General features: G+C 36.0%; 1 protein-coding gene across 1 annotated transcript in view; it reads right to left on the reverse strand.

Moving 5' to 3' along the window:
- OTOG (otogelin) overlaps positions 1-27,912 on the reverse strand; it is a 101,383-nt gene that overhangs the window by 42,212 nt on the left and 31,259 nt on the right. Inside the window, exons 22-32 of the mRNA XM_039382475.1 lie at positions 25,888-25,931; positions 24,606-24,762; positions 14,331-14,438; positions 10,096-10,234; positions 9,705-9,839; positions 8,484-8,630; positions 7,731-7,850; positions 6,752-6,868; positions 5,457-5,613; positions 4,429-4,455; positions 1,494-1,661 (exon numbers count right to left, since the gene is read on the reverse strand). Of these exons, the coding sequence (XP_039238409.1) occupies positions 1,494-1,661; positions 4,429-4,455; positions 5,457-5,613; positions 6,752-6,868; positions 7,731-7,850; positions 8,484-8,630; positions 9,705-9,839; positions 10,096-10,234; positions 14,331-14,438; positions 24,606-24,762; positions 25,888-25,931 (1,319 nt within the window). The remainder of the gene's footprint in view (positions 1-1,493; positions 1,662-4,428; positions 4,456-5,456; positions 5,614-6,751; positions 6,869-7,730; positions 7,851-8,483; positions 8,631-9,704; positions 9,840-10,095; positions 10,235-14,330; positions 14,439-24,605; positions 24,763-25,887; positions 25,932-27,912) is intronic.

Raw genomic sequence — 27,912 nt, forward strand, 5'->3', positions numbered from 1 at the left:
CACAGAATTACTTCATTCTATTTTGCTGTAAACTCTGCTATTCTCTTGAAAACAGTCATTAAACTACTGTAAAATCAATTAACACTCTAGGACTGGGCAGCATTACTCAAAAAAAAAAAAAAGAAAAAAAGAAAGCATAGAAAACAAATATTTCTATTAAAAGGATACATTATCACATTCTGGCATAACACTTCTGGAAGACCACCTTGTTTTCTGAGCATTTGAACTTCAATTAATCTGAAAATCCTAGCAGTACTAGTGAACGTCTTTTTATTATTTGCCTGTAGCAAGAAGCTATTAAATAAGTAACAATGGACAGTCAGCGTGATTTTTAACATCTGCTACGTAACCAGTCAGTGCATCAATGCCCAAAACTCTCCATTGTCCACAAATGGCCTGAAACTGATAAAAGACCTGCATTTTGCTGATATATGCATAATATTTACTTGAATTTTCTATGAATGATATATCATATTGATCATACAAACTCCTCCATGACCAAATGATGAAATTCCATTTGTTCAGATTGGACTATAAAGCACAAATTGTATTCGCCAGGTTAAATTTTGAGCAGATTTTTATATGGGAATAGAGCAGTAGGACTGACCTTCCCTTTCCAAACATAAATTGAATGCAATGTACAAGTGTCTCAAAACTATGACTAATAAAAGAAATCTGGCCCTAAATATTCTGTGTCAGTTCTACAGACAGCAGTATTAGTAATCAAATGCTTGTCATTTTTTCAACTGACCCATATCCCTCCTTTGCTTACACAAAGACAGCCACCTTCAGGCTGTCCAAAGAGCTGATCAGGGGACTCTGGGCAGTAAAACCCTACTGAAACTCAAGTGCTCTGTGGGCATTAAAGTTGTGTATGCAGACAACTCTAGCATTTAATTAATGTCACAAATGCTGAATATACTCTTCTAAGTTTTCTCCACCTGTCTGAAGGTGTGCAAGACACCTTTTGCCTGCTGAATAAGCACCATGCTCCCTTAGGGGAAACCTAAGTCAGGACCTGAAGGAGACAAATTTGTAGTACTCAGCCTTACAAATCACAGGTAAGTGCCAGTGGGCATCTCTGTACAAGTGGGCAGACAACGAGCAATGGTGGCAAAGCGAGTGAAGTAGGGAGTACTTTTCTTGCAACATTTCTCTCCCGTTCTTTCCCATGTCCCAGTTTTGGCAGAAGAAAGGTAAAGGGAGCACTTTACCAAGTGCTCCACATATCTGGAGCACTGGGCTACAATACCAGTTTGGAGCTTCTGAAGGCTGGGGAGGCTGTTGCTTTTCAACTAAAGGTATCTGTTTACAAAGCTGTGATCATCCAACTAAAACCAACCCAATGAAAATTTTGGCAGACATGGAGTGCACATTCAGCTGGCAGACAAAGAAAAGATTTTTTTGACCCAGGTCTACTCTTAAACATAAGTTCGTATTCAAGGGCAGAATTTGCTCTGTCTTATTAAGATGCTAGGTTACTGTGACTTTACCATGTGCTTTGGGTTTATAAAGTCCTGAAGTCATCATAAAGCTCACTGCATGTCCAGGAAGAGTATCTTCTTCTCTCACTGGGAAAACAACACCATCCATCGATTTCACTGCCATCAGAAATTTTCCATCCAAATAGCTGACCAGCTTGTATGGGCCCTTTCCCAGAGCTATTGAGAGAAAAATCACAATTATCTTTCATGTCAAGTGTCACAAATGCTTGAGCTCTAAACGTTAGGACAAAGCACATAATGAAAAGCACATCTCACCACTCTGAAAATAGCTCTAGGTGCCATGGACTAAACTATAATGACAATCAAAATAAAGTCAAACTCTCTTAGAAAATACCTGTTCTGAAAACTGTCAAGAATACCTACCTTCAATTTTCAAGACTCATGATTAGCTTTTCTTTTTTGTCCCTCTCATCTGCTTTGGTTTCATAGTTACTTTATTAACGTTAGCTGACCCCTCCATTATTTGACTTAGAAATAAGCAGTATGTCTATAGACCACCCTAGGATCTCTCTAAATTGTTTATTTGCATAGTCAAACTGATTATACACTTCTTACTATTCTTTAAAATCTATTTTATTAATGTCTAATGTGTGAGGCATTTTGCAGGGAATAAAAGTTTGTTGTTATCAAGTATCAAACAGTGGAGATATAAACATAACCACTGGGAAATAAGACAGGAAGAAATTGGCATCATAAGGAAAGGAACGGTCAAAAGCATGGAAAGTTATGATTTCACAAATCTTAAAATGTCACACCTTCTCACTTAGTTCCAATTTCACTGCAGAAAAAAAAAGTTTATTTTTAAATGTTTGAAACTGTTTTTGTAAAGTTCTCTGTTAAAATCAGGCATTTTAGACCACACTTTAGCAATTCACCTCATTACAATTTTACTCACAAGCCAGGTAAGCATACATCTGAGATAGAAGTGTCCCAGAACTTCTCAGCCGATAGTCACAGCTAATACCATTGACCTTTAAAATCTGTTCAAAGAGGTTACAAGCTTGGACTGCAATTTGCAGCCTGCCTTCATATTCTGGTTCTCACTAATCTTAAAATTCATTAAGAATTTTGAAATCCTAAGGAGGCTGCACTACAACCAGAGTTTTAGATTCTAAAGCTTTAAAAAAGTAAGCAGTTAGGACAGAAGTCCATGCTCACCTAAACATGTACAGTGATACCTCGTCACCTTCAGCACAGGGAGTTGAAAAACATTTTTAAAATTATTACTTAAAACATCCAGTGTTCTAGATATATTATTATATCTTTAATCTCATATCTCAGGTCCATCCAAAACCTGACAGACCACAGCCACCAGCTGAGAATTTTCCCTTTCCAAAGAATAGGTTCTGCTTCCTAGTAGGACTGGAACTATTTCACTCTGGATTCATGACAAAGTTACACAGAGAAAACATCTCTCTGGTCTAAGATGATGCCTTAACCTTCCTCTCTCCAAAACTAAGTAATTCTAGGTAATGCTATAAGTGAGGTAGATAAGTAAATCTTCAGCATGGAGATGATTTTCTTTCCCCGCTGGCAGCTCTGAAACATCGTATGTTGAATACTGACGAGTTGGATTAGCAAACAAGATACAAAGTAAGAAGTATATGATAAACATGCTTATTACAAGGTTGGTCACATGCACAAACTCTCCACTCATTCAACTAATTTCTATCAGTGAGAGTTCAGTAACAAATAAAACTAATTACACACCTTAAAAGTATGTGTTATCATCTAGCTTGACGATTACCACAGGTGTTAGAGGCACTGTACTTTCAATGTTAAAACTTGCACTAAGATCATCTAGTATCAGACTAGATGTATTTCATTTATAAAACAAAACAAAACAAAAAAACCCAAACCAAACAGGAAATGTAAAACTTCAATCACCTCTTATGTTCAACTCGCCTTTATTTAAATTAATTTAGAGGCTTAGATAGTGATCTAGATGAAATTCCCATGCATTAGCAATCTGACCCCACGCAAAATCTTTTCAGCAGTCAGTGTACAAGAAAATGCAGATTTCTTGGCCATATTGTTTGGGCCTGAAAAACTGCACAAGTCTCTTCTAATTTAAACTTGGTCCCTCTCTGAGATGTTTCTGGGGGTGAGCTCCTGCAATACTGAGTCTAAAAGAAGACCAAAATACCACAAACCATGTGGATAGATAGGCTTCCACATGAGCTTGATAAAAAGAGTTATAGAATAAATAGCAGAAGTCCTGACCATTCCTCACATCAGGCTGGCTTGCGTGCCACGTCTAACTATGCAGACACTGGCAATGTAACTTTAAAATAGTCTGAAGATGGATTCCAGTGCTAACAGGGCAGTACAGCAGCCAGTGCGGATTCAAGGTTTACTCCAGCACCTTGTACAAGTTTTGCACTCCTCACTGAGAGCCACTCTATGCAGCAGCAATGCTTGCTGCTTAGGAACTTAAGGCTAGGCCAGACATACCTAAATGGAGAGTTATTCCCCATTTGGAGACAAAAAGTTGTCATACCTTAACAGCTACCTCCCTCTGGAGGCTGCACAGGAGACCATCAGTCATTTAACAGATGCACTGGGGATTAGCTTTGAACTGCATTGTCTTAAGCAAGTAGTGCCCCTAGTACTATTTAGTTGAATAGTCTATTAATTACTTAATGATTTAGTTGTTTAATCACGGCCCATCACTGCAGAGAAAATTAGCTAAACATATGCTCTTGGGAAAGGTCCAAGAATAAAAAAAAATATTATGACATTAAAAGCCTTTGAAAGAGAAAAATAAACCAGTAAAACAGAATCTCGGCTATATAAAAAATAAAACATCCACAAGTTATTATTTCACAAAAATAATTTGCAATTATTTTTATACAAAGTTCTAAGATTAATATAAAGAAGTCAAAGATTCTAGTGACATTTTATCAACTCCTTTAGGACTTACCTTTGTTGAAATATTCACAATCATATGCTAAAAAAAAGAAAATAAATGCAGTTAACAGGCATTCCGCAGATAAACTGGTTTTCTATTGCCCTTTACAATTAAGATGTAAGCCAAAAGCTTGACCAAATTAGATCATTTATTAAAAAATTGTTACCAAATATTTACTTCATTGCTTTAAGTAAAATACTAATTTAAACTACACTGATTTAAAGAAAGCATTGCTTCCTAGCAGGAAATACTAAGCTCACATACATACAGTTATCTTTTTGTGACCTCTAGTGGCTAAGACTGAGCTGCGTTGTTTTTCCATGCTCTCACTGAAACACACAAACCTTTTCTATCAAAATTTAACAGTAATCCGTTCACTCTGTGGCCAATTTGCTGTGCGACTCTGAGCAAGCGGCATACTCTCTCTGTGCAACTGCAAAGTTAGAAAACTGCTTGTTTCCTCCCATTCTTTATATCCTGCCCTTTTTTATCACATCTTTGGAGAAATGACTGTCTCATATTAGGCATTTCCACTATATAGATAAAGGTCTTAGATTGTTTTACAACTTCTAAGAATTGTTGGATAAGGATACTAAGGTAATGCTTAAAACCTACTGTTTTTCTTCAGAAAACCTTTATATTTCACACTTGATCTGGGGGCTCTAGTAAGGCAGCTGTATTTCCTAGACCTTAATGAGAAGTAAAGTCCTCCTGAAAACAGAAATTGCTTGAGCTGTTAACTTTGTCCCTTTGGTTTGGGGGACGCATGCTGTACCCTAATATAGACTTTCCATTACTTTTCCTTTCACATCATAGGGCAAAGAATTAAAAATAGAAAAGTACTGCTCACAAATACAGTGAGAAGAACATAATCCACCAAAAGGAAATCAGAGTGAGAGGCACCAACTCATCTTCCTACCAGTGTGGCTTAGTCATTGAATTCATGGCCCAGGTACCCTGATGTGATTGATTTTTCAGGTCTGTCTCTCATGCATGCAGGCAGTAGCAGCCACGGGCAATGCTGGTTTAAGTAAACTTACGACACACTCTAGGGGACCTCCAGTCCACTGCAACTCCATGCTGGCAGCACTGATGGGCATATGCTGATACACTTGTACAGAAACACTCACAGTCACCTCCTTGGTTACAACCACAGGTATCTGTCAAGCAGTTGGAATAAAACCAGGTGACGTCAATCTGGAAACGAAAATATCACTTATCAAAAATACTCATACAGACACTGCCAACCAACACCTTGATACAAAGCTATGACTCTTTCAGAAGTTAATATATCAAACTTTGAAGCAATAAACATTTTACTTTAAGTGCTTCCTGAAAGACAAGAAAAAAGGTTTATTAGAACACATCATCCTGTCCAGCACTTAATAACAGAATTAAATCAATAACCCATTAAGAACAGGCATGCTAAGATGTTGATGTGAGTTTGTGTTTTGTATGGTTTTTAATATTTAAGCCCTAACAAACTACAGAGAAACGTACAAAATAACAGATTTTCTAAGCTGATCACAAATTAATAAACCTCAGAAGCATTGAGAAAGTTAGATACACATAAAATGTAAGAAATAATACAGTAGATGGACAACTCATGTGAGAGTGGTTCATTCTATTCATATTATCAGACAATTTCACAAGAGAATTTGTCATTTTGCCCTTACAGTATTTTCAAGCTTTTAAGCCATGCACACAGTCTCAACACCTGAACAGCTTGGGATGTGTAATTTTCCATGTAAGACCTACCACTGGAAAAGAGCTTCTCCTCCATGCTCCAACTGAACCTGAGATGACTGACCACCACAACATGTCGAGTGGTTCATTTACTGCCTTAGGTGGTTGCCTGAGTGAGAAGATATATGCCCTTTTTTTTTTCTAGGAGTGAGTTCTTCACATCTGATATTGCCTACCTAAATGTTAATTTATTTACATATGCATGAAAAATGTGTGTGCTATATAATACATCTGAGGAAAATAAGGAAAATAATGCTCGTAATAAAAAAAAACACCTCAAAATGGGTGTATTTTTGTCTGCATTAATTACAAAGGAGACTACTAGGACTACCCATATTGTAGAAGACGAAACTGGTGCCAAAGTCACTTCCTGCTTACATCAGCTAAGTGCAGACAGTCCAGTTTAACATTCACATTTTAGAATCAGTACAGGTATGGGTTAGACCTTCTTTGTGTTCTCTTCTGCTACTCAAAATTACTATGAAATGGGAGACAAGATGAAGATTTGAAGTGCTTCAAGTTTAAAAGTAACATTTTTCTCTATTGATATATTCACCTTCACTTGTTTCTATACATGACCACAACTCACCACTGGATGGCAAGCTTCAAATGCTTCACTTAATAATATTCCACATTCCTTCTTGGCAAATGGCTCTCTAAGGGGATTCAAACTGCATGGATTTCGAATGTCAGAGCTGTCAACACACTTAACCAGAAAGCGAAATTAAGGTGAGAAACATTTTTCATAACCACTTTGTGTTTGAACTTGCAAAGCATAGTTCTGCGGCTTTTTTTTTTTTAAGAGATGTAAACCATGAAACAAATGTATTGTTTATGAAACTAAAGCAGGACAAAGATAGAGAATTAAAAGGTGATGCTAATCTGAAGAAAAGGAAAATTACACAAGCTGAAAAAACATTTTATTTATCTGAAAGCAGCAGAAAAACACACATGTACATGTAGGTCTAAGCAGAGCTGCCAGGCAGTCCCAACCTGCAGTCCTTACACCTGAACAGTCTCACTTACATAAATAACAAGGGTCACTTGGACAATGCACATTAGAAGTGCCAGAAATTAGATATTTTTACTCTAACTACTAGGAAGGGACATTTCTGTGAACACCACTAGACACGTGACTAAAAAAAAAAAAGTTCCGTTTTTAACTTTACAGCGTAGGGAAAGAATTTGTTTCTTTCCATTGTTAGGTCTGCACAGTTAAATATTTCCCAGCTATGAAAGATCAGCTAAACTGCCAACACAGTCTAAAGTGAACCCACAACTCTTCTATTAAGCAAAAAAATTACCACTTTACTGTTCAAATGTATTCAAAAAATGTTCACAATATTGTACAGCTTCTTTCTCTACACTATTGCACTGTGAAGGCAAAAAAAGGTGATTATTTTCTTTTCCTTAACAGATTATGGCATCTGTAAGAACCCCTGATATTGTCATTTGCATTGTTACCTGACTGATACTTCCAGGAATGAAGTTCTGATTTCATTCTAGATAAATTATATGACATAACAGCAAAAAAATCTACAAGCAAACACATTCTATTTACTATGTACCTCTACAGCTGTCCAGCTGTTTCCAAACTCCTGAGAGTTTGTTAATTCAAAATTATCTGGAGTCCTCAATTCATTTACTGTCTTCAAATCAAAATTTCCACATAATCCAGTCAATTCACCCTGGGAAAAAAAAAAATACACACACACATATATACATATATAAAAACATTTTCACGTGACAAAATGCTACCACCCATAACAACTTTCAAAACTTTTGTTTTCAGTTACTTAATTATAAATTTGTCAGGTTTTGATCCTTCTTTAGTTAAATTTCACCCAAAACAATTCAGTTTTTCATGATAATAAAGCTATGGAGAACATTTTATTTTGACAATGCCAGTATTATTCCCTTTCAACTATGTATCCCCAAGCCTTTGAGAAAGGAGCTGATTTTTTGTTCAGAGAAGTGAGCTGTTAGCCAGTTACGTGCTTTTCTTTTGCTTCAGCAAAATAACACCTACTCCAGTCATGTAAGGAACGAGAACTGAAGGAGAATTTAACGAGTACTGAAGGAGAATTTTTCCCCAAAGGTATTTGTTTCTGTTGTTACAGCAGCTACACAGTAAAGAGTAACTAAAAAAAAAAAAAAAAAGATCAATGAGAATAAATATTGTAATTGACAAGGTAGTTTGAATGTTTCTCTCCTTGATTTCTGACACATTGTCTATTCTCTGCATAATGATAAGTCTTATTTAATGAGATTTACATAAACACCTCGAAGAAATGGCAATAAGAGCATTGACTTTCACCTACCTGCCACTGATGACCCATCTGGACATGAACTGTTGTTCTCTGATCCCAAAGAATGGTGATATGTTCATCAGGAAAATGAACAACGGTGAAAAATCCAGCTTTCCATAACTGCATTTTTTGTACGTGGTCTATGTAACTAGATAAGCTCTGTTCAAAATAAAACAAGGGAGCTTATAATGGAAGCAATGTCTTCATTCACTTCACAGGAAATGAAATGTCAAATAAAATGAACTACCTGGTTCTCAGATGTAAGTTCAAAAGCAGACAGAGGGCCACACAGGGACAAATGCTCAAGCAAAAGGGGTCTGGACTTTGATTGTGAACTGTACTGTATTTTTATAACTTCCTATTTTAAAAGTTGATTATCAAATTTACAGGATGGGTAACGGTAATCAGAGTGAAGGTTAAAATGTTAATGGTTCATCTGGGAGGTATAAGAGTAGTTTTAAGGTTCCTGATTATGATTTTCCCCTCAACTATACCTAATTCCATCTCAGCCACCTGCCTTTTTTTCTGCTATGGATAGGTAATAAAGACGCATGGAACAACATCCTGAAATAAGGAGCTGTCCAAATATGTCCATAGATTACAATCTTGTGTACATAAAGCTTTCTTCTCTTCATCCAATAACAATCAGATTCCAATTTATGGAATCTGGACTAAGATGTCTGGTTTAACTACACAATATCTCAAACAGAGGGATTCAACTTCCTTTAAATAGTCAGTCTATAAATTGTAAAGAGTACCATTTATACTAAAATTACTAGAAATACTAAATATGTACAGCAATACAATTTGCAGTTTGGCCAAAATAAAAATTACATTCAGGCTATAGAGTATACCAGGGGCTGTAATTTGGGAGTTTTTTTAACTGTATAGAAATATTCCTCTTATACGTTCCAGAGCAGACTAAACTCTTAGTTCTAGTGGACTTTAAAACAAAATTCCCACTGACTTCAAAACATCTGGATTTTTTCTAAGATATTAAACAGGAATCAAGTCTAAACAAAAGAGCTACAATATCCCAACTAACACTTTTGTCAAATACAGACAAGATTTTAATATTTCCATTGAACAATACAGATATGATCAGCATTCACAGTAAAGGTATTTACACCTTTGCTACGAAAGTGGCACAGTAAGTTTTTGGTAATGAAAGGAAGAAACACCCATAGAAGTACATACGCTACTTTTTGATCAGTGGTAAAAACCCAAACTTACTGGATTTCCTGTCTCATCATCAAATACTAAAAAAGATTTTCCAACATTAATGAAAATGTTTTTTCTGCAAATGATTCCAGTACTAAAGCAGTCAATATTCTCTATAATAACAGAAAGACTGGTTGAAGAAGTACCCTGAAAAAAAAAAAAGGAATGACAACTTTTAAATATACTAATATAAATATGTATGTATACAAAGTTCGATTAGCAGAAACCTCAGTGTATATTTATTATACTATGTATGATTCAAATTCTAGACAACATCAAAAATGAAAAAACAGTATGTAGGACTCAACAGAATGTACAGACAGGAAATAAGTAGAATAGTAGATTTTAAGAGATAGTTTTAAATCCAGTTTTAGAGAGGCTTTACAAAAAAAAAAAATCTCACCTTAACTAGGTAAACCTTACAAGTTCCAACAAAGTCAAAAGTTAGTCCATCAAACGTTCTGTAATGCCGGTCCCCATACGCAGTACACATCGATGGGCAAGGATGGAAGGTGCACTGAAATGATCCGTGCTGGCAAATGCTGAAAAATGTATGACCAATAACGGTAATATCAGCTGCAAGCCCAGAAAAATTATTACAGCTATTACACTGAGAAGCAAAAAAATAAAAGCCATGCAAGTGTGATGAGTGTGGACAGAAGCATTTTGAAATCTTGTCCAAAAGTAGCATACATAAATTGATTCTCTGGAAAAAAAATGTACATATTGAACTCATACTGTCTATGCTTCTTATTCTGCTAGAATTTATAGGCTCCAGAAAATACAGACATCAAAACAAGAAAAAAAAATATCATCCAAAGTAATACAATTCATTCTCTACTGGCACATCAATAACATGCCACAAGGACAAAGCTTTCTTTTTCAGCTTTTCACTGAACATTTTTTTCTATACAACTTGAATCTTAGAATCAAAAAATAACATGTCCTCTTACTCCAGTCTTTATGCATTCTCTTCTTGAATGAGAATTTCACAGAATTACAGAGGAAACATTTCAGTAGTATTATTTTGTTGTTTAGATTCCTTGAAAGAACCATGTTTTGGGCTGTTGGATTTATTTTTTTTCCTGATGTCTACATATTGTCACCCCCAAACCCTAGACTAACATCTTAGGGGCTTCCAGAATAGTTCAAGTTCTGTCTATGGTCACCTTAAGCATCAAAGGGCTTTCATCACACATATAAGTGATTGTTCAGACTTTCCTGAATTCCCTTTGCTTTGTAAGAGGCTTTGCAGCATTGGATATTATACCTCTTTCTGCATCACCCTCTTGCAATCTAAATTACATTTTCAGAAACTACTTAAGTTTTATAAGTGGATATAATTTTATTTCCTGTATCCACAAGTAATCTTTAAAATGTTATTTTTATGTTTTTAAATGAACTGGATACTTAAAAAACTTCTCTTGATAAAGACAGCAGAGCTGGTGCCTCGATACAGTTTTACTACAGGTATATTTATAAATACAGGTTAAACTAAATACAGCATGTGATGTAATTATGGTACCTAAGTTTACTTCTCAAAAAAAATTGATTTCTAATTTCCTCATTAAATGAATATTTCATATTTTACACCTAATGTATTAATCTGACTTACAGAAATAATGGATAAATTGCTAACATTTGGCATCTCATATACTGAAGCACCAAGCAGTATGAAGTTTTTTCGCAGCATAACATTTTGTCATTATAATTTTTCCTTTTCTGTTTATATTGCTATCACAGAGTCAGAACACCACTGTTTTCAAAAGAGCAGCAAATATCTAGAAAATCTAGGCAGCTCCAAATACTAATATCATCTTCCTCCTGTTCCCTTATCAGGTAACTTGCACCAACATGAAATCTTTGTCCAGACTTTTGAAGACTCTGCTTATCCCGTCATTGATTTGGCACCAGCACTTGCGTTTTGTATAGGTACATATATAAATACACTAAGCACACGGCTAAAAGAAGTTAAAAGTATGATATATGAAGTGTTTGCTGTACCAAAGCACAAGGAGACAGCAGCAGGGCTCGTCCAGCTAACCCTAGGCAGCACCTAAGGCAGGAACCTAATCAAGTTGATCAAGAGAGGGGCAGATGGAAGGAATTATATTTGGACTGAAAGACTAAGTGGTGCTTCTCATGTTCTCTGTGAGACATTAGATTTTAATTTTACTCTTGGCTTATTCAAATCCTCCTCCACATGCTGATCTGTTAAGGACTCACGCAGAAACATTTCTTAACATGTAAAGAGTAGGGAGCTCCTTTTCATACTTTCCTTTTTTCAGGAGTCTTAACATGTTTACAGTCAGAAGGGAGGGATTAAGAGGTACACAATGTCTTCAAAGTCCGCTGCACCAGGTTTGTTTCATACTAAGTGAACTAACATTTAGTTATCAGAATCTAGAGAGCCCCACTCGGAAAAGCAGAACTATCAGCATCTTCCAAACTTCAACGAGCTTTTTAAAAAAACATATTTCCAAGAAGTATTTGTTTAAGAACAGAAGGCCCAATTCAGCAGCCCACAGACACTAACCAGCAGTTGCTCAATGGTCTCAAGATATGACAGCAAACCAGCACTGCACCACCCATCTTACCTTGCACAGCACAGCACCAAAATGCTGTCATACCCTCAGCATCAGAACCCTTTGTGTTAGAACCTTGACAGCACAAGCTAAAAATTTCAGGCACTTGCACAAAACCCAAAAATCGGAAAACCTAGAACCACAGTTCAGTAAGATCCCAGAGCTTGAGTTGAAAGTTCCTGGCACTTCACTGGTAGTTTTGCCAACTTAGGAAATTATTTTATTTGCCATTTTACTGTTCAATAGATAAATCAGACTAATAGTTGTTTTTAATACTACATCTTATGTGAGTAAGATTATATTTAACATCAACGTACACTGATTCTCTGTACTAAAAAACACCAAATTATAACTGCTATGAGTGCCTAAGTGGGTTTGTTTGCACGGAAGTATTCTCATGCTTTGAACATTTCCTTTGACATATCAGATACACCCCTGCATATACATACAGCAGACTCAAAGACTTCATATGTTTTGTATGAAGCAGAGTTTGTTGCAGACTCCCATCTGTCAGCAGACAACTGATTGCCAAAAAGCTATTATCACTTAATCTGTCTTTGCTTCTGGACATGGAAGACTAGAAAAACCACGACAGCCTTAAAGATCTGTACGTGAAGTAATTAGCCTGGCCTGAGAAAAAAAAAAAAGAGAGAAAGCAAAATATCCAGTGTCTTTCTGCCTGCACTGCAGCTGCCTTTGGTGAAGTCTCATACAGATTAAATAGGATCTAATAAACTCTTTCTGATGCAAGCAATCCCACACCAGGTCCAAATGGAGAGGCCTTTGGAAATAAGGGGGTGAATAACCCGGTCGCTTTACCTGCCTGCCCAGTGGAGATGGCTTGTAAGTCGCTTCACCAGTCGACCAAAGGGCTACAAATCTCTTCTAGAGCAGATACTGAGGACCTGACGAGAGGCAGAGGTACGCAGTCAGCACAAGGCTGGAGGGGGCAACGACATCCAGACAAGGTAGTGACTAGTGCTGACTGGAGAAGCCTTCACTGTGCCAGGTTACACTAAGTTGTGCAGGCCAGGAGCAGCAGTTCACCAGGTGACCCCAGTTACATGTTCCTGGTGAGCTACAAGAAGGGGACAAAAGGAAGGAACTGCTCTGCAGAGAATCTGGAGGCTACACCACTACCTCAGTATCTCCGTGCTTGACAGCTGAATTTTCTGGGGCTCTGGTAAGACAAATAGCACTGCTCAGTGCCAGCTTGCAACATTCAGCTGCGGTCAGAGAAGAAAACAGATGGGGACCATCAAGAAAAAAGTATGTTTCAGGATCATGCAGATGTGGAATATTGTCACACTCTTGTAAAGCTTATTAAAATGGTAATGTAACACATTCTACTGAGTGCTCAAGAAAACTTCACAGGGTAACACAGCTGTACCTATATGCTGCATTTACAACACTGGATAGTAAAAGGAATAGGTTTCTGCATGTATTTGAGTGATCCTATCAAACCTTGCCTATTGGAACACCTCCTTTTAAAGCCAATTGATTCATCAGTTATCCACATATGGAAAGTTAGCAATCAATTTATCTGCTACCATGCTCAGTACATGATGTTGCTCAGTACTCTCCTTAAATTATCATTGTAGTGGGTGTATACTTATGGCTACAGGGTTATATTTTGGTTGTTAGACTGCTCAGATTCAATGCTAAATGAGAAAATGAATAAATAAGAAGCTCTAACAATGTCACTAAGGTGTTATATAAGTACTTTTCCTCTACTTTAGGAACACTAGCCATTGAATATTAGTTTAGATGACCTAGACAACAAAAAAACCCACAGTTTTTTCTAAATCGAGCTTTTTTTAAAAGAGAAGAAAATCCCAAATAGTTATTATTTTGTTATGTAAAAGCTCTTTGAAACAACAAACCCTAAGCCAACGTCATTTTAATACCTCTTTGAAGAAATGTAAATACAAAATCAAAGTAAATGATTTACCATAATCTGCTGTGAAATTTATGATTAAAACACATGAAGGAAAAATCAATCTACAAATAAATAACTAAAATGAAATAATCACTTAAAGAGACCTCTGCTTACCAGGTATGACAGGAAGAAATTACTTTGTCACCTGGAAAATATTCCTTTCCTTTCCATGAACATGGACATTCATCTGCATCCAAGCACACTTCCCCATGTTTAACAAGACTGTCAAAAAAAGAACAAAAATGCAAGTTCAGCAGCAGTATAGATGCTATCTAGATACAACAGTATTCTCCTAAACTTTAAAATCACTAGCATTATTAATAGCGAAAAGCAAATAATATTTTAAAACTTCTGAAATTGAAAAGGCACAATTTTATTACTAATTATGTATGAGTAATTTGATACATTCCTTTCACAGGTACCTGAATATGTTATCTTTACTAAGTACCAGGACTTTGGGCACTAGCACTTCAATTACTAATCCTGTGAAGACTGATTCACTAATAAAAATTTTAAGTTCAGGGAAACTAAGAATTTCTAGAAATCCTCTAAATTTCTCCAAATTTCCTGTAAATCAGTCAATTAACTTGTATTTAACTTAAGCCAAGAAATCACTCATGAGATATGGGAGCCAGCATGGCCCTTTGTTCTAGTGGTATATGCTCTTACTATCAAAAATTAGTGGCTTATTTAGTCTAACAATTTTTAAATGAGGATTTCTTCCAGTTCTTTGCTTTTCTCTATCGAATTTAAAGGGTTTTAATTTGCTGCAGAGTTTTCCTGTAGCTGTAGTTACACCTCTTGCTCTGTGAATAATTCAATCAATATCAAAAGAGTTAGCCTGGTTGCATGAAATTGAGTACGTATTTCTGTATGACAGGCACCTTCATGGAAGCAATTACAAATATACTTCATTTTATTGGCATAAATATCCTCCTAGTCTTTAAGGGAGATTTTCATTGAACATAGATAACTATATGCACAGCTATTTACAGTTCAAGACATGCTATAAATTTTTGCTTATAATCACAACTCCTAGAGTAACAGATTTAAAAAAAAACAAAAAACAACCCACAACTGTTAAAAAGATTGCTTTACTAGAGAAAGAACAGAGGAATTCTTGCCCAGCAAGACTAAATAAAGCAACTGGTCTAAATTTTAAAGTAAAATGTTTGTAGCTCTTAATAATACCCAGAAAATCTGAAATATGAGAGCATGAAGTTGAAGAGAGACCTCAAGTGGATTCTACAAATAAATATCAGGAAATACACCAGAAGTATTGAATTATTTTATTAAAAAACTATATTTTCACTGAAGCCAAGAAAGTTGTGTTTCTTCTATTAAAAAAAAAAAAATATTGTAATGCTACTGAATAGGCAAAAAGATACTAATATAGGACCTAAAGGTTCAATAACCAATAGAAGAACATCTGTTAAATCAATCTGCCAAATGACAGTTGTGAAACAAATCCTTGATAAGCTGCAGCAGCATCTTTCACTCCAACTGCTGTGGCTCCAGCTTGTTTTGATCCTACACACGATCCCGCTTGATATAACATAATCAGCTGGAACAACTAACATGCCAGTGACATAGTAAAAGGATTCCTTACAGGCACTGTGCAATCTATGATTATCCTTGTTTCTAACATCTGAAATGTATTTGTATTGAGAAATGAACAGTCCCTGAAAACAGTACTGTTGGGCTCATAAGATTTTTTTTTTTTTCAAGGTGTGCTTAGAATTCCAGTGCATTTCTATAGTAATGTAAGTTTTATACAGGTTTGCCTGTGTTCCTAACAGTTTTCTTAAGAACACAGATTTGGTGTTTCTGACGTGTAGCACTGTAGTTTGGGCAAGAAATCATAGGTGTGAGGCACATGTGTGCCAAACAGGATGACGATACTGTTTTGTTTCCCTGGTATCTAAAAGGAAAGACTTCATCACGGCACTTATCACGGAACATTTTACTTACTCATATTAACGAACTGGTATTTTGGATACTATGACTTCGACTCCTCTTCAGTGTCTTATTTATCAGACAGAAATTTACAACTCTGTAGTGCTTCTTAATGGGAACACACAGAACATCATAAACCCCCTCCCCGATTAAACTTAAAAATTGTTCTTTTCCTCCAGGGTATGTAAATTGTAACCCATATTTATTTCAAGTATTTTGTCACTTGGAGACAATCAACTGTGAGACCGAAAAGCTCCCCAGAACTGAACAGGCCACATTCAGACACAAAGAGATCACACTGACAAGGTAACACTAAATGCAGTTTTTCCCTCATGTTATTACACTGGATTAAAAAAAAAAGATGTGACAACAGCTTTCTCTCTTGTAAAGCCAAGCAAATGGATAGATTTCAGTGATCTAAGAATTCACAAAAAATACCCTACAGAGATGCCTTGCACAGCTCCTCTTTGAAGTATTCGAAATTTTTCTCGATGGTTATACTTACTGCAAAGACACACAGCTATCACACTTCACCACGCTGAATGTTCACTTCCATTATTATCTCATTGTTACCTGTAGCTTTCTTCACTCACACAAAGATATGTAAATAGTCTTGGAAATAATTACTGGCATCATTAGAAGCAACATGTCACCTGTGACTCACCAAACCCTTCTTTGTTTCTGCAAAGCACAGAGTTCTGGACCAAAACACAAAAAAATAACTCTCTCCCAGCTTCCAGCAGAGCAGTTTTCAACAGGTTATGTATTGCACAAGCTCCCTCCCCTCTCTCAGGCAACAGCCTACTGTCAACTGATTCTTGCAGCCATGAATACTTTTGCCCCAACAACAAATTTGCTCTCTGATGGTTTCACAAATCTTCCTACAAACGTCTATAATAAGAGTTTAAGAGAAGTAAAAAAGAATGAAATAAGCAACAGGTAGCATTTCTAATACCAGAATTCCAACACCACCCCTGACTTGCCTAACCAGAAAAAAAGATGAACAAATTTTGAAAGAAAAGCAGATGTTAAGAACATTATTGTAGCACCCAATGGCTTAATTGTTGTTCCCTCACTGTCTAGACAGGGAGAGTTACTATAATCCAGTTGAGTGTTTTCTTTCTTGTTAGGGAGCTCTTTATAGTCCACCTCTTCTTCCCCTTTCTCCTAGCTTATTATACCAAAATATTAAGTAATTTTGTAGAATGCTTGGAAGGCTTTTAGTATCCTTGCTATATCCTTCACTGTTAATGACTGATTTTGATGCTTTAACTGACACTGCACTTGTGCAGCTTTGTCCTGGATTGGGAAACTCTCCTGCAATCAACTGTACCATTGACACCACACTGGTGCTAAGCAGAGCAGGCCCTAAACAGAAATGGTAGTAGCAGCTTAAAGACCAAAGGTATGTGAGAGTAAGAAAAACAAGAGCAAGAAGTAGATGACAGGGATTCATCCAGCTTCCCATATTCTGCAACCTTTCCCACACAGGCACCTGAAATTTGGCTCATCCATTGCCTGTGCTTCCTCTAAAGTATCCTCAAACAGAAAGAAGTTTCTGCCATCACACACCAAAATTATGTTATACTTAGAGCTGCATAAAACGTGGGTATGGGTTTCAATGCAACATCCTGTGTTTCATCCTAATTGCCTTCAAGAACGCTGTGGGTACAATTCAGTGCTAAAAATCATGTAATGCAGGACTCCAGGGGAAATGGAGATACCAAAAATTGCTGTTTGTGAATGGCCAAGAGGATACTACAAGCTTTTCCTACTCTGTCAGCACCAGTTCTTCTGAAAAGAATTGCATACTCTGGGGGGGACATGAACATATTTTTATTAATTATGCTTCCGGGGGAAATCAATGTATATTTGCAGATACAGATCAAAGTATATTCCTTGACTCCAAATTCTGAATCCACAGTAAAAGAAGATGGTAACTTATGTGTCAGATGACAGAATTCAGTTGTATAGCTGAAGCAGTTTTCAACAAAGATTATTTAACCAGAGGTGGTGGGACAATGGACTTGATCATCACTGACAGGAAATGACACCACCTCTTTTTTTTTTCTTTTTTTTTCTTTTTTTTTTTACAATTAGACCAAGTATCTGCTTAAATTTTAGTGGAAATTAAAAATTAAACAAAACAAACCCCAAAAAGATGGCTTGACTGATTCAAAATCCTCAACTCCTCTCAAAGAAACTCACAAGAAGTTAAACACACTAATGGTATTTTAGTATAACATTTTTCTGATTTAATTAACAAGTTTAGATAAATAACACATTTTTGTAATAAAAATAATTTCATAAAGTAACTACAAAGGTAACAGAAGTATTCCTTTCAAACCAAGTGACAGAGTTCAATGCTTCTCTTAAAAACAAGTCAGAAGACAGACAGTAATACGAAAAGGTGCTCAAGAATCTAAATTATGCTGGTGAAGTTTCACCATTAATTGAATACAAGTATAGAAAAAAACCCTAGAGATTTGTTTGCAGACAGTGTAAACCAGAAAGTAAGCAACCAAGAGGGTTTTGGAAGTATTGAAAGAGGAAATAAGGAACACTGAAATGTATCAAAGAAAGCTGCAAGTCCGGCGAGAAGGAGAGGATGGAAAAGAACTGGGTTGTCTTGTGATGGCACTGCAATAGGTGTATTCTTTGGAAATGAGCTCCAATCCAGCACCTTTAGCATCCTGTGACTGTACAGCCATCAGAAATGGAAAACAGCATAAGATTCAGTGTGAACACTGAAGCACCCAAATACAGGAATGTTGATGTAGTCCTTGTAACAGAATTGTATTTTCCTGAGGAAATAGTGGAGTGCATAGCTGTGATGGTATCCATGGAGGGATTTGCCTGGAAAACATTAACTCTTCCTGACAGACCTCTCCAAAACACTGCCTAAACCAGATGAAGCAAAGTATTAAAAATACTTAGCCCAATAGCAACAACAGGGTCATCCAGAAGAGAGGTAAGAACAGAACACATTTTTTATTTTATACTAAAAACAGTAAATTCTGAGTTTAAACTGAGGAGGAGTAGGCCTTTTGAAAAAAGATATAAAAGCACAGGACTTTGATTTCATCTACAGAGACATATTTTAAGACATAACACAGTCAACATAATTACTTCAATAAAGATAGTTTTCTAAAATATTTGAAACTCAACTGCATTCTTCCTCCATTACTAGGTTTGTTTGTCCATTGGCATGTTTATAAGATGACAAAATTCATTGTTTCCTTTGTGAAAATTAGAAAGTGATGAGTTGAGGTTTTTTTGAGAAAACCTTTCAAGAATGTATTTAAGCTCCTTATGTGTTATTTGATACAGTACACCACCACAGAAATACTGTGACAATTTAGAGATGTTTGGAAAGAAAACCTGGCATGATATGCCTTAGTTACAAAACTTCATTGCAATTACAGGATACCACAGCCTTGAATTTACTACCTTTTCATAGTTTTGTTTTATGAGAGCAATAAGTGATGAAAAAAAGACAAAAATTCTTATTATGTTAAATTGCCCCAAATTTAGTAGAGTCCAGTTTCAGCACAAAAGATAACATTCTCTGTCATAAGTGATCACAGTTGTCTGCAGAGGTGGAGTGTTGTCCCACCACACCAGAGACTGTTGCCTTGTAACTCCACACCACTAATTCAGAAGAGAAACTGAGGCAGATACTGGAACACTAGAATCAAAACTTGGTCCCACAGATTTCAGTCTTAATAACTATAACTCAGTGTGCCAACACCGAACTGTTTGGAAAGAAAACACTGCATAAATTGCATACAGTTTGGTATCAAGAAAATAAAAATCCCTGTTAACTTTTCCATTTCGTGAACTGTCAACCACAAGCCACATCTGCAGAAATCCATGGGTGTAAAGTTGGTAAAATGAAATGTTTTTCTGGGAGAGGGCAGGGATAGAGGGATTGGTTTTGTTTTTCCAAAATTTACATAAGAAAAAAAGTTTTCAGAGATGTTGCTTAAAAAGGCTGTGTGGCTCACACAGTATAAGTGATATAGTAGAGGATATAGTAGAGAGGAAAAAAAGAAAACTTTGATACAGCAATTCTGTCTGGTATTCTTGAGGTTCAAGCAGGTTCACAGACCATATAAATAAATATACATACTTGGAAAAATGGAGCACAGTATTTCAAAATAGTATGTAAGTGTTCCTTTCATACTTTGAACTGTGATCCCAAAATATCTGTTCTTAGTAATTGCAATGAATAATTGGTAATGATGTTGCTTTCTTTGTAAGGACAGTCTGTTGACACTCCATAAAATATCCAGTTGGGTATTGGATGTTGCTGAGCTGTGAGAAATTAAGTGACAGATAATCACTACTAGTAGTCAGCTGAGAATCCATTTTTTATTGTCTTGCACTACTAACATTGAGGGGGGAAAAAAGTCACTGAAACAAGGAGAAAATTACAGCCAGCTTTATAACTATGATTAGGAAGAGAAGTTGGTTATAAGTTAAAGTTCAAATGAAGTTAATCACAACAACAATTTCCTTTGTTCCAAAATACTGAGAAGTTAGCAGAGACTCCTCTTTTTAGGTTAATTGTATAGCAGATGGTTTAACTGACATAGCTTATAGAGGGGATAGAACCACAAAAGGGAGAAAATAAGGAAGATCTATTAGGTAGATGCAACAGAAGTAATTGAAAACACTACTGCGCATCTGAGACAATTTGTAGTGCAAGTTATTGACATAATTCTCAGAATTCTTATTTATTATTCATATTTAGGGCCTCTTGTTTTTTCCAACAAGGTAGCATTAATGTAAAATATAAATGGAAATTACTAAATATTTCAGTTAATGGAAATGTGTATGGATAACATGATCTAAAATATATACTAATGTATATCACAAAACAATTCAAATAAAAGCATCTGTCCTCAAAAAGCCTACAGGGCTGCTCTTAGAGTCATAGAATCATTTAGGTTAGAAAAGATCTCTAAGGTCATTGACTCCAGCTGTTATAATACCCACACAAAACTATACACCTTGTATCTACAGTGCAGATTTTACACTGTACGCTTTATGAAGTATAGATCAGTTAAATCCAATTCATGCTTCAGTCAGAGGGTAAAATGATGTCAATGGGGTAAGTGAGAAAACACAAGTAATTCCTTCAGGAAAATAACTGTTTTTCATGGCAGCAACACTAAGAGCAGGCTATAAGGAACAATGCACAGAAGCTGGCTGTCTCAGAGATCATTATTGATCTGACTGGAGACCATGGAAAAGGAAAGGCACCAACCAGCATACATCCATTTGTGGTAAACATCACATAGTATGCAGAAATATAGGAAGATACTACTGTTTTTCCTCTTTTTTTTTTCACTCTGTCTTTGCTCTTTGTTTCTTCTTCAGTCTTATTATAGATCCTGTCTTCATGTCAAATCATACACATTGTGTATAGTTAAGGAGGGCAAAATCACTTGAGTCATAGCAACCCAGAAGCAGAAAATGTAACTCAAATATTGAACTTGAAAGATTATGAACTGTGCTGTAAACAGAGTATTAATTCTTTTTCTGAAATGCAGCACAGAAATATAGGAAATTTCCATCTAAATAGTGACAGATGAAAAACAGTAAGAAAAAACAAAATCTTAAAAATCATCAAATATGTCAAACAGTGCAGGGTAGACCAACATTAGAAAGTAACCTCAACAACTTCTAAAACAGAGGGAAAGTGTATAATCGTAATTTTTATACCATAAGAACTGTAACCCATAGAATGATCTCCTGTGAATTTAAATATTTACTTAAGCACGGTTAGTTGCATCTGATTTACTCACTACAGATTAAAAAGAAGGACAAATGAAGCACATTTGGAGACAACTGCTACTTTTCCCTGTGATCTACTTATTTTAAATTTAATCTCCACTTTATGCAAGGACCATTAGAATGTATTCTGAGCACAAGAAAGAAGGAATGCTAGAAATAGTGAAGTATTTGAAGGAATATTTCAGACTCCAGACACTAGAAAAATAAGTCTGCAAAATAAAAATATTGTCTTGAAATCCTAACACCTTTGCTGTAAAAAGAGGTTCTTTCCTTCTCTGTGTTAAGTACCTTCCATGGTATCACTGAAGAATAATCAGCCCATTCAATAGATCAGAAAGGTCCTTCCTCATGAAAAAATGTAGTTTCCAATACAGGTTTCTTAACTGTGACATATTCACTTTATTTCACTGATTTCATTAGTTTACCTAATCAAGTACATTAAACTGATTTCATTACTACTTAAGTCTGTTTAGCTTACAGGTAATGAATCAAGATAAACAGATACAAGATCTCAAAAAGGAGCAAAAGCATTAATAAAGGAATAGGATTAATTATTTCAGGTAAAAAACTAACGTTAAGATCAAAGAAATTCTGTGGCTGTTTCACCCTTTTGAAGTGGACAGTGTCACCTCAGTTTTATATTTCACCAGCAAGAACTGATTGCCTAGAAAGGTGATTTTAAAGTTGCACAAATTCACAGTGCATTTGAACTCTGCACTCCTTGAACTGTTATCAACACTGGATAAGGTACTGTGTGAAGGCAATGGTATTTCATCTATCTTTCTCTTCCAACAATTTAGATTTACACCTTACTGTATTGCTCTGACTCAAACGTGGTCAATCTGCAGTATGGAGCATGCAGTATCATTGGAGTATGAATTCACTGACTGACTTAAAATGTTAGGGCTATTCAGTTCTAACAGATTCTATCCAAAAGCAACTATTATTAAAATTCCTAAACCATTAGGATTCATTGTCTAAATAAAAAACCTGCACAGTTAAGGCATAGCAGAAGTCTCTCATGTTTCCAAAAGCACACCTAAAAACACGCACCTTCGGGACCATCTCAATTTTTCCTAAAGCAATCTCAAATAAAAACATAAAACATACCAGCAATATCAGACCACTAGAGCTGAATATTTAAGATATCAGTTTTGACAAGCTTGCAAATAACTTTGTCATTTCTACTTCTTCAGTACAGATTCTAGTTAAAACTCTAATTCAAATCCTAGGCTCCTAACACTGTTTCCTAGTTCTACCTTAACAATTGAGGATAAAATCCTGAAAACCAAACAAACCTCTCCTTGTGTTTCCCCACTCCCCCCCAAAAAACCCAAAAAAAGTTTATGTGAGTATCTTTACAGGCAGCGTACAGCCTTGGGAGAACAGAATTCAGTTTGCCAAAGTAAAGAAACTTTTTAATTTTCTATTTTTGTTCCTAGGAAATCATAAAACTCTGACTCCTTTAAATAAACAGCCATACTACCAGAGCTTTGGGATCACTAACACTTGACAGTGAGCCTTCCAACACTAAAAATAATTTTAATTGTTTAAATTCCAGAACTAACTTACACCAGGAAGCAGCAGAGAAGTTCACAACCTCGTGGGTTACGCACAGCAGAATAGCAGAGAATAAGAAGTTTATATGATCTGAGTTGCCAGCCATATAGTGCTGCTGAAGGTAACCACTGGTTTTGAAGGGTATCTGCCAGGTCTAGGAGGTGAGTTTTTGTGATTCTGAAAATACTCACCTCCAGGTAATTTCAAAACCTACCTCAGCACTGCACTTTTTCACCACGGTACCATATTGTGACTTGGATTAATTACAGGTTCCATTTCATGTGAACCATTTGACATTTCATGTTTCTGAATGATTAGGTAAAACCCCAGAATTCTGCGTAGCAACCTTTTATCATGACATAGAAATATCTACACATCAATCAGTATGAGTCCACAGACTTCAACTGAGCTATTTCAACCCAGATAAAGTGAGGCTCTGGATTCTACTCTTTGTTTTGAGGTGGCTCACAAGGTATAAACAATAATTTTAAAGTGATAATATTCAAAACCTTCAAGTTATGTGCTCAAGAAACTAAACCCCATCAAAAACAGCATAACTTAAACACACTGTTATTTTTATACTCAAAAATCTCTCAACAATACAGTGCTTGATTTCAAAACACAATAGAAGTTCATCTGCACATTATCAACATAAATTCCCAAAGCTTTAAAGATCCTTTTGAGGGAGAGAATATTGAAAATTATGCCTATAAATGAAGAAACACGTTTCCCTCAGCAAAATAATCAAATAAGAGCTTAGATAACTGAAAAAAATATGTAGATAAACCCAGTTCTGCTGCACTACAGGGATTGAATCACATTTTGCTATTTTGGCTTTATTATTGTGAGGTATTAGACCTTTGGCTCCACTTGCCTCTTGGTTTAGCATTTATTATGACTTCAACTGACAAAATCGAGGTGTAAGCCGTCACAAGTTGGATGCTCGCCCTTTGACAATTAACCTTCTCCAAGCAGAATTCTGCTGAGCAGAAAACCTCAGCAGATTTAATTACTCAATCGCTACTGAAGGTTGTAATTTATTTTTGTGCACCAAAAGATGCACATACTCACCCTGGTGGGCAGACACAACCTGACACACAAGGAAGGTGTGCTGAGAAAGTGAGATTTAGCAGCTGATTTTCACAAGTTCTCTCTCTGCTGAGTTCAGGATCAACTTGTGGATTACTTGTGCAGTTAATATAAATCTGTCCAACTGGGCAGTTGTGTGCTGGGGGAAAAATTGACAAACACATTGATCTTCATAGTCGAAATTTTGTATCCAGTAATACTACTAAACATCCAATTGCCTCTCATTCCTAAACATAGTTAACTTCATAGAACATCTATAAGTCTCATACATAATACTGAAATTAATATATTCCTTTAGTAAGGGACATGACTTTCTAAATGGTTAGTTAGGAATCAGTCCAGACATGCAAAGTACTACGAACAGAGAAACATATTTCAACAGAAAGAAAAAGATACAAAGAATCTGAGAACTAGATATGACTTTCCATGCTGGAGCACTGACCATGAATAAAACAACTCTCTTGCAAAATTGCTTTAGGGCTGCACTGAACATACTGTGTACACAAAACAAAAATGCCAGAAGTAGTCTCAGCGTTTTAAATTGATTTTGGTTGGTTGCTGGGGTTTTGCTTACTTAATTATTTGTTAAGGAGAGAGGTCCTGGAAAATTGTAAAATTGGTAAAACCACCACCTTCAAGTGCATGGGGAATTTCTGGTCAAAGAGTTGGCAATTCCAGAATGGAAACCTCAAATAAATAAACGTTATTCCCAGTGAAATAAAACACACGTCATAACACGAGTATGGACCATAATACTTAATGATATATGAAATATACTGTAATAGAAAAAGCACTTGTTACATTGTATTGCAAAGTATGACAAAATAAATATTTTTTTTCATAGTTCTGTTACTCAGAGTTTGTGGAGAGAAAGAAAACATATTTGTAAAAAATTAATGCCAGTATTCAATTCCTACACTCATGTTTTATGGGGCAAAGCAAATTTTTGTTTACCCTACCGAAAGTCTGCTGTTTATCATGCAGCTAAGCTTATCTGCATTAGCAATCTAAAAAAAAAATATTTTAAAGCACTGGGGAAAAAAGTTGCTCAGATTTAACAGTATTTTGAACAGTTATACTGCTGCTTTGCACCAGCCTTGCTTTCAAATACACAACCATATAATTTCTAAATTATGGATCCTCTCCTGGAAGTTATTAATTTGTACAATTGCACAATCTTCTACTACAGGCAAGAGGTTCCACAGGGATTGGAGAATATGTATTCATTGGACTTGAAGTATCTTTTACCTCTCTCTTCACTCACCTATTATGTTGTTATCACAATTCATTACTCCATCACTGCAATGGCTGCAATAAAAATATACAGAGATATAATGAGAGCCAGGAAGATGTGAAATATTAATGTTTTCTATTTAAAAATGAAGCATGCAGTATAAGTCACTACAAAGTAACTGTATAAATGTTTGCACTGAACATCAGAACTGTGGATAAAGTGTGCGTTGCCTTAACACATGAAGAATATCAGTTACACTTCAAACTTTTGCTTTATACATAATGTTATTATGAGTTAAGATACCTGGCCTGACAAAAGAATACGTACAGGAACATACCACTATACTGCCCCCTAAATATCAATGCAGTAATAATAAACCAAGCCACAAACTTAAAAAAAATGTTATTATCTGAAACAAAAATGCAAGGAGCAATAGCAACAAAACCAAACCCTAAACACATATATGTACAGGATACAGCAAGCTCTGGGTATGTACTCATATATGAACATTCTTAACACTCCATTCTTCTCACCATAATCAATCATAGAACTCTGCTAAAAAGCAAGCTACTAGTTTAGGTGAAAATCTTGATGACACCAACAGTTCTTAAGTTCCCACAGCTGAAGGCAAAACCACAATGTTGAATATAATAAAATCACAAGTTATTGTATCTGCAACAATATTTTGTACTAGAGCGACATTTACCCAAGCACAACATAGTAACAGCGAATCGGTAACTTGTTCTTCTCTCAACCACTCCTAGCATGAAACACAAACAGGTATCTACCAGCAAATATCTGACAAGATCATGGGTTTCCATCTAATTTATAACAAAATGAATGTTTCAATTACTTCAGTATTACTGGCTCACAGAAGGAAACAGTGAAGCAATTGCTAAATTTCATCCTCATGCTGTCTCAAAGTAATTTTGCTTCAGCAAAATGATAAGAATCTGAAATCACAGCCTACTGTGGCTATTATCAGAACCACCTGGAACTACAGTTCATAATCAGAACCTAAAAAATTTCAAACAATTCCAAGCTAATCAAATATTCAAAATAAAAACTTTCAGCTACTCTATCATAAAGTTGTAGCATGTTTACCCACTCACATACGCAAAATACCACACAGACAGGAACAGACAAAACATTTTTCCCCCTACGTGAAACAGTTCAACACTGCAGAAAACTCAACCCTAACAAGATACTCTATGCAGGGAAGCACCGAGAAACCTAACACTGACTGCTCCTGTCTAATGCAAGCCAAAATGGTCCAGTACTTTTACAAAGTGGTAGCAGCTCTGGTTGCAACTTGTTGTCAGGGAAAACTGAAGCAGTACTGGCTTCATTTCATGTCCTGTGCTTCACTAGAGAGCCTGAGCCCATGAACTCCAGCACTATTCTTCCATTCTTTGCAATGGCTGAGACATCCCCAGTGTCCTTACAGCTAGTCAGCAGATTCAGAATCAAATTCTGCATGTGCCACAGCCATTCTGTAAATACTTTTGGAGTTTTGTGTGGACCCCAAAGCCCTGCAGGGAAAGTTCTCGAGGACTCCACAGTATAACCCAGGCGACAGGCAAAGCAGTACCAAAGGCAACACTGCACCCAGCCTTTGCACAGCCCCATATGCAGAATGGGCTGCCTGACACTCTCCAGGAAATCTGCCCTAAGGTAAAAATCAGCCAACTTGATGATTAAGATATAGATTTATAATGATCAGTATTTATGAACTGCCGATAAAAGTGAAAATGAGTCTAAGTGCCCCTATTGCAATAGGTGTCTGAAAATACCAATCTCTTATATGGCCTTTGCAACAAACCAAAGTATTATGCTGATAATACTTGTGATATCCATCACAGACATTATTTGTTCTGTTCTGCTTTTAGTTAAGTTCTAAAGAACCTCTGTCAAATATGCATAGAAAACAGGTGTACCTTTACTCTGTGTGTTTCATTAAAAAAAATACCAAAAGAACAAAACCCAGCATTCTAGCCAGAATGATTTGACAGAACTCTTAAAGCGATACCATTTAGTCACGTGAAAACAGTTTTG

This window comes from Pipra filicauda, unplaced genomic scaffold (genome assembly GCF_003945595.2).
Source record: "Pipra filicauda isolate LSUMZ 115617 unplaced genomic scaffold, ASM394559v2 scaffold26_size5592650_pilon, whole genome shotgun sequence".
NCBI lineage: Eukaryota > Metazoa > Chordata > Aves > Passeriformes > Pipridae > Pipra > Pipra filicauda.